Source organism: Apaloderma vittatum, unplaced genomic scaffold (genome assembly GCF_000703405.1).
Source record: "Apaloderma vittatum isolate BGI_N311 unplaced genomic scaffold, ASM70340v1 scaffold15923, whole genome shotgun sequence".
NCBI lineage: Eukaryota > Metazoa > Chordata > Aves > Trogoniformes > Trogonidae > Apaloderma > Apaloderma vittatum.
The window spans coordinates 8,051-16,522 of record NW_009709935.1 but is presented as its reverse complement, the minus strand read 5'-3'; the positions used below and the strand labels follow the sequence as shown (position 1 = coordinate 16,522).

Here is an 8,472-nt window from a genome sequence, read left to right as displayed (position 1 = left end):
TCCAACCCCTGACATTGTGATTCTGTGACAGGACAAGGGGATTTAAACTGAAGGAGAACAGGTTTAGACTGGATCTTAGAAAGAAGTTCTTCAGTGTGAAGGTGGCCAGACTCTGGACTAGATTGCCCAGAGAGGTTGTGGCTGGCCCCCCCCTTTAGGGGTGGCTGCCCCCTCCCTGGAGGTGTTCAGGGCCAGGCTGGATGAGCCTGAAGCAACCTGGTCTAGTTAAGGGCATCCCTGCCCATGGCAGGAGGTTGGATTAGATGATTTCTAAGGTCCCTTCCAACCTAGGCCGTTCTAGGATTCCATAATCTCCAAAGAGCCTTTTGACATCGCACCAAGTGCCCCTACTACTAGCAGACCCAGTTGATTTTTTAGAGGAAGCTATTGTCAGTAACTTTCCTCAGAAAAGACCAATGAACTGGGGTTGCAAGAATAAATGAACATTAAAATAGTATCGGTCGAGTAAACATATTGCATATTATAAGCAAGAACTCAGGGATTCTACTACTCACTTCCATAGTGTCTTTTGAAAGATAAACGACCCAATACACCAGGTTGAATCCTGCAAATGCCACTGGGAAGAGGATCCTGGAGTACTGGTCTATTTTACTTGTGCCTCCAATAGCTGGTGGTGGGGCTGGGGGAGGAACGGGCGCTGGTTGACACTGGGATGCAGTGTTTGATATGATGCTGGCTTCAGGAGACTGGTCTGCCTGCGATATTATGGAGTTCACTCGCTTCTTCAGGTTACAGTTGGAGTCAGAATGCTGTAAAAGAAAAAAAGAAAGAGGAAAAAAGTGTGATTTTTGATACAGAGTCTTACATTTTGTGATTTTTGGATACCAAGTATTAAGTTTTGTGATCGTGAGGCTTCTCTCCCCCTTTCTACTTGACTGCCTGATTTTATTGCTGGTTCTCTGCTACAGAGCAACGTAAGGAATTCAGAAAAATAATGCAAATCTAGAGAGATATGTTTGTGGCCTAAAGCTTCGCTGTAAAAACATAAAATAATATGCAATCCCTGTATTTTTTTTACATGGCAATAAACAGGAGCTACAAGAGAGAACAAAAACGCCAGAGCTAAAAGGAAAATAAAAGAAGGTAATGTTGTATCTAAATTGCAATATACTGGTGTGACTGAAGCTTGCATAGACTTGAATCAAGTTTAAACAAAACAGCACATAGGGGCTGGCTCGGGTGCAGTCCTCACTGTTTTAAGTCCAGTGACGAATTTTGGGAAGCACTCACTGCACCGAGTGAAGCTGTCACGGTGGTTTCAGTCCCCACCCTGGCTGCTGCTGAGCTAGGAAATTGCTGCACAAAAGCAAACAGACTAACTTTACAGGAGCAGGAGACACAAGTGCTCAATTGGCCTCTACTTTTTTTACAGGATGGAATTTCATTTCCAGATCTGTCTCATGATTGCTACAGCAGTTTCAGGCATACAACCGAAGACTCCTCCTAACTGACTAATTATTTGTGGTAAACCAAAACCACCTGTTCCTGTATTTTGTGCAATAGTCACAGCTAGAAAGCCCTGTGAAACTCGTTAAGAATTTAGCCAGACCTCAGGAACCTTTAGAGTTTACCTCCTAGCTGCCAGCCTGACAAGCGCATTCATTATGTACTCCTGTTCTAGTTGTGGCCAAGTTGCCTTTTTTTGTTTTTTTTTTTTTACTTTCACAAGAATAGAAGTAACAAATTTCTTGCTTGCAGAAACGGCTCAGGAAAGGCCCCAGCACCAGCTCCAAGTCTGCTCTAATGGCTATCAGTTACCCACTCTCACAGTGCTATCAAAAGGGAGGCAATTTTCAAAACCATTGCTGCTCCTGCCACTACCCAGGACTCCCATTAGTAAAGTGATGCCTAGCAGCAGCCGTAAGATTTGTCTGAAGGCTCAGAAAACACAGAATTCCTAGAGTGTCAAGTCCTTTTTTATTGTTTTGATGTGCAGCACTCAGGCTTTCTGCAGCAGGAAGCAACAGAAGTGCCGCAGACTCTGAAAAGCAAGGCGACCGTGCAACATTTCAGTTGAGATTGAGTCTTAAAGCTTCATCAAGAAGAGATTGCAAAACTTATTTCCAGTTTGTTGATGAAAAATCTTGTGCACAAAATTCCCAAACGTGCGCAGCTATTCTTGGCTTGGAATAAGTAGCTTTTTTGGTCAGCCTCAGCATGACTGAAGCTGATGAGGGAAGTTGCAGACAATGTAAATAACTTGCACTACAGCAACACATGTATCTATTGTAAAACAGAATAGTAACAGTTGGATGCTTTTAAGGTAGAAAAATTCTGTTAGCTATGCAATTTCCAAAGTCATTCTTTGCAAGTCACTTAATGACAATCATTCACCTAAATGTAGCCCACTGGCAGCATTTTGGGGATTTATCTGGCAGGATTTCTACGCACAGAAACAGATTTTGGTCAGAGAAATAATGACAGGATCATTAAAAGGAAAAGAAGCATTTTCTGAAATACGTTGCCCATGCTTGTACTTTGGTTACAATTTCTAGATAAAAGACTAGTCTGACACACCTGGGATCTCACCTATCATTTAAAACACAGTTATTACAGGCATTATCCTTTCAGAAGTGTTTAGAAGTGTTAGTGCCAGAGCATTGGAACAAGTGACGCTGCCACAACACGATGCCAAGTTCTGCTGATGCATGAATAGACTGGTATCCAGCTGAAATTAGGGAGAGATGGATCCCTCACAGCTGATTTTGCTCTAAGGGTGAAGAGAACAAGGTATTATTTTGGAAAAAAAAAGAAAAAAAACCCCAAACCTGCCTTTTCAGTGTATTTCTCTTATCTGTTGCCCTTTTCCTTCCCCCACAACCCACCCACACTTCCAACTTGCCACAGCCCTCCTTCCGCTGTCCCATCTACACACTCAATGATTAGTGTCACGTTTCAAACGGAGAGTAAATGGCATTCGTATTCTGGGGCTGTGCCTGCATGGAACACAGATGTTTGGGTTTGTATTTTCCAGCAACAGACAGATTTAAAGTGAAGGATGATCTACGGCTGTCACAGAAACAGAAAGAGGGTTATCCATGTCCACTTGCGCTAATCATCATGGTAATCCCACTCTATAAACTGACTGACTGACCGAGCCAGAGCTACTGCTTTCATTCAAGTTATTATTCCGTTTTGCTAAGGTGAGTTTGAGCCCTTTGTAGATAATTCTGGTATAAGATGGGTCAAATTTTGCTCTGGATCATTCAAGCACGAATCACGAGTTCTTGTACTGAGGTGATGGAGTTCACAGCAGGCAGAACAGATGTAGCACCTGGCAATGAACGGATTTAGAATGTAGAGGTGGTAAAATCATTGTGAAGGCCTGAGTAAGCATTTAGAAAAGTGTAATCCTGGTCATTATTTTATTTATGTTATTCATTAAATCTCATTTCTATAGAAGGAGATTTGCTATAGAAGGAGGATTAGCCCAGTGAGATTTCTTCTCAAGTTGGAGACAGAGTGTGAAGATCTGGAGTCAATATCCCCAGAACTTGGGGAGCGCACTAAATAACTTCATTACGCTCCCATTTTGGGGCTGCTTTAGGTCTGGGGCTGGTTTAGGTCCATCGCTATCAATGGAGTGTTATTAATAACTTCTCAGTATCTAAACCAGCCTATTTGAATACTCGGGAAGAACCAGCGCATTTTACTATCTCAGTAAAGCCAGCTTTTTGTCGTACTCTTCACCTGTGAAGGAGATGGTTGAGAGTTGATATAAATCATTAAGGAAGTCCCCTGAGTTGTTCTTTACACCCAGCAAGCCAGGGTGGTCAAGACTATTTTCCTGTGTACCATAACCCAGGGTACAGAATTCCAAGATAAGTTTCTCTCAGACGTCTAATGAAGACGTTTCTCAGTGTGGTAGCTGACTGTAGGACAAGACTTGCTGCCCCAGAACCACAGCTCCTATTTTCAATTGAATTCATTGCTAAACCAAGAGGAGGAGGCGGCAGTGAGAGGAAACCATACAGCTTCTTATTACAGCTGAGTTCGGAACAGCAGCCACAGTAATTGATCTACTATATTTAGATCTAACTTTCCCCTTTTGACAAAGATTACCTACAACGACATCATGAAATTTAGCAAAATATTGAGAGGAAACGCTTTGCACTGTTCACACAGCCAACTGCTCAAACAGCCAGGACTGGTTTATCAAGGAGCAACAACAAGAAGCCTGAGGCATGGCACACTGTGCCGTGACGAAATGATGAATTTTGTGAAGTTACTGAAGCCTGATCCAGAGGCTAATATGCTCCTGTGGCATATTAGCCCCGTCAGGCAATTAAACTTGTCACTACATATGAGTACCCAGTGATATAGCACAGATTGCAAGATCCTTGTTTAATGGGAAACACAGAACTGGACTAGACCAAAGCTGGTGTGTGGGCTAGTGAGGTATAGCCTGGCTTCTCTTCAGCTTTTGCAGCTCAGCTCTCTGATCCCCTAGAAAGCTCACAAAGTTGCCTCGTGTTGTCTATAAAGGTGCTGCTCTCGCATGCTCAGAGTGACTCAGGAGGCTCTCACCAAATTGCTCGGCTTCCAGATTTTAAAAAAATACAGCATATATAACCTTGGAGTAAACAGAGTTCTTTGTCTGCTTTTTTTCCCATTTTCATACAGATGCTAACTGTGATTTATGAATGTGCTTTGTTCTTCTGTTCCTTTTCCAAGAGATTTCTGTAATTCATATTTGTAAAGTTCTCTACTGTTCTCTGTTCCTTTGTATTGCAAATACATGTCCTTGCTATCACTTTGCTTTATGACCCAGCAGTAACACGAGTACCTTAGGTACGCACCCAGATACTGGCTACCTTTAAACAAACGAGTATCTGCACATCCTTACTCACCTCTCTTTTACTCACATCTCTTTTTCCTGCAGGCAATGCAGTAAAAATGAGGTTCATGAGAACAAACTCTAAGAGTTTAGACAAAAAAATGTTCCTCCTCTCTATAAAGAGATTAATTATGACCTGTCATTTAGACCTTTCTTTGCATCTCTCATCTAGGGGACCCGAAGTGTGTACCGTGTATTGCAAACATCTAAAACCAGCATTCTGCATAATTAAAAGCTGGATATAGTCGAGAAGTCATTATGCTTTAGGCATCTCTTTAGGAATTCTAAGTTTTCTTTCCTAGAGATATTACGAGGAATAACCTGCAAATTTAGGTTTCTTCATGCTTTATCCTAGTAAAAGGTTAAAGAAATTAGGTTAAATTACTTACTTGGAGTATGGGAAAGCCATGATCGAGTTTGCTCTTAACCTTCAGGGATAGAAATTCACCTCTCAAAACACAGTCTAACTGTCAGGTGAAGGTGATTAGAGGGAGGAGCTGTTACCTTATTACTTCAAAGCTGGTTTACTTTGTGTAGAAAATCTAAAGAGCCATTAGAAGCACAAAACATAACTTGGAAGTAGATACCATGCCTCTTGTATTAAAATTGCCACCATATAAGCACTAAAGAGAGAAGAGACTGGAACCCTACATTCTCTTTTCAACGTGGATGTGCTGTGGTAGAGTCTCTTCCTAACATTTTCTATGTAGCGTATCAGAAAAAGCATGTAATTAGCACAGAACCTCTGTCAAAATGTTTATGTTAAACAGATTTAAATGTTCAGAACAATCCCTGTCTCTTCATTTCCTTTGCTGAATTTCTGCAGCATATGGAACCTACTTTTTCAAGTCTCTAAATGAGACAGAACTACACAAACAGCACTAGAGGGAGGGTTTTTTTTCCTAATGTTTAACTTTATTTTGTTCTCACTGCCCTCCTGCAGAAAGGGTACTGGGATTAGACTTCAGCGTTGGACAAAAAAATGTCCAAATCCAATTCATCTGGAATGTTTCTATTTCAGTGAATGATATCAGCTACTTTTAAATCTTTCTTTCGGCCCTGCACTAGCTTTTGTCAATCAGACAAATATTTAACTCGGGCAGAATCAGTATTTACTTTCCTTAGTGGGATGACAAGAAGTCAATATAATTGAAAGTAGTTGTTTGTTTCTAATAGTCTCCTCGATAATTTGCAATTGAGGAGGAGCAGGGAGCTCTCCCTGGTTTGACTGAACGTGCCACGTTCCCTGTCCTGACTTTGCCACACGTGGCTGTTTCCAGGATGATCTCATGAAGGGGGTGTTGATAACCCCGACAGAAGTGCTCTCGTCTCAGTTACGCTGGGATACCTGTTAAACATGCTCAGTACATTCTGCTGTGACTCTAGAAAGCTAAATCCTCCAGCATACGGCTGCTCTGCAGTTGGGCAGGGGTGTTAGAGAGAACAAGAATCCTCTTCTGCCCGAGCCATGTTATCCTGAGCCACGGGGACAAGGCTCTCCCAGCAGTATTTCACTGCTCTGGGCTGTTTTCCCTTAAAGCAACAGGTCTTGTAAAATCTAAGTGTCATCAAGCTACTACTCTGTCACAACCTTTTGCCTTTTCCATGTAGTCTCTCCCATGGAAAGGATGTCTTTCGATCATGGGTGTGTGCTCCCTGAGCACCTCCCTGAGCAGTAGTTCAAACGGTGCGCTCCAGCGGCACCAAGCACCCTTCCCTTGCAGCCTCCGGTGTGGGGATATTCCTGCATAAAGGAAGCCGTAACGATGAAACAATGATTGATACAGAAAATACACACTTGAAATGAATCAAAAGATAAATGGCATCATGTTTGTTATATATATGTGTGTGTGCATATATATATATATATGTAACATTTGGTTTTGACAGGCTAGAAGAAGCTTGGTCACTGTATGAATAAACCCAGGTTTTTGTCAGGGTCCAGATGACCACTCAGCTTGTTGCCATCATATTTTGGAGCAAAACACCCAGAGCGTTGGATTTCACACAGGGATTGCCTGCAGCTGACAAAGAGAGCGAGCCAAAATCTGCTCTCGGTTCACTGAGGTAAAGAGAACGGCTTTCCCAGACCCAGGAAATATATTCTGTAACTACATTTATGAGCTTAGGCCCTCACTCAAGCAGCAAAAGCTTCTAACTCGACTGTTTTTTAACTCCTTTGAATTTTCATTTATATTAAAACGGTCTCTCTCATGCAAAGCAGGAGAAAGGGTCTCTCCTGTCATACAGAAAGCACTAGTTCAGACGGCCTCACGTTATTCCCAACACAATGTTCTTCAGCAACTCTTCAGACAATTTAAGACAATAGATTATTAAAAACATAGAGTTTTTGTCGTTACTGTTATTGTTGTTACTGGTAGGGAAGCTCCATTGGCAGCTGAAGAGCCACGAATGTTTTCAAGTAAGTACATCTCACTTGTTCACTTTTATTTTTATGAATGAACTCCCCAAAACTAAGTAAACCTTTTTCTTTATACCACTGTAATTTTAAAAACAAACAAAAAAAGCTGTGGTCCTGAGTTGAAAATGTTTAAAGATTTGGTTCTTTTTGCATTTATATATTTAATGAAAATAAAATGTGTTTATTTGATTATATCTTGCAATGTCTTCAGGTTTTTTCATTATTAATAAAATTGTAAGCAAAATATAACATGGCTTACAAGCAAAATGTACCTTTGCTCATGAGGACCAGGAGCAAGATGCTGTGGAGCTTTGGTTTTGCTGTTATTCAGAACTTAACAATTATGAATTTAACAGTTCCAATGTACCTAAATACTTTAACTACTGTTTATAAGCAAATGTGTAAAACTTACGACGTGGTGGGTAAGGTGTTGCCCTGACATTCAATAGCTCTTATTAGACTTATTAAACTAAAGACAAAGGTTTTGCAGAAGGTCACTCAAATTCTTCCTCTCAGAATGGGAAATAAGGTGGTAGAAAAATTGATTTCGAAACCCGAAGGGATATGGTGATAAATATATTAACGTATGTTGTGAGACAGCATTCATTATGTAGCCCAAGATGTAAGGGATAATATTTATGAGCAACTTTCTATGATACTGGAAAGCTTTTCTGTCTTCTGCATGTGCTAAAAATCGATCCTTAATCCTCACATTTACATTTTTTCCCCAAGCTTCCACCAACACAGATTTTTATGAAAGTAACAGATGCCAAGTTTACGTAAAGGCTAATTACTCTTCTTCCAGATGACCCACTTATGGTACGTACCAGTGTTCGACAGTGATCCCACAACCATCTGGCCAACGCACTCAGAATCATGGAAAGGTTTGGGTTGGGAGGGACCTTAAAGATCATCTCATTCCACGGGCAGGGACACCTCCCGCTAGACCAGCCTGCCCAAAGCCTCTGCCAACCTGGCCTTGAACACTTCCAGGGAGGGAATAACCTGCACCAGTGCCTCACCACCCTGCACCTAATCTAAATCTACCCTCGCTCAGATTCAAATCCTTACACCTTGTCCTCTCACCACATGTTCACTCCATTGTACACTGTCTTCATGCATTAAAATGGATTAATCCTAATGGATTAAAACTAGAGATGGATGGGTTCAGACAGGACGTTAGGACGCTCTT

At 41.4% G+C, this 8,472-nt stretch overlaps 1 protein-coding gene across 1 annotated transcript in view; it reads right to left on the bottom strand.

The window, feature by feature from the left end:
* Positions 1-511: 511 nt before the first annotated feature.
* The window catches only part of GABRA6 (gamma-aminobutyric acid (GABA) A receptor, alpha 6), a gene marked incomplete at both ends in the record, with an annotated part of 16,008 nt that continues 8,047 nt past the window's right edge, over positions 512-8,472 (bottom strand). Inside the window, one exon of the mRNA XM_009867123.1 lies at positions 512-770. Coding sequence (XP_009865425.1) covers positions 512-770 — 259 coding nt within the window. The remainder of the gene's footprint in view (positions 771-8,472) is intronic.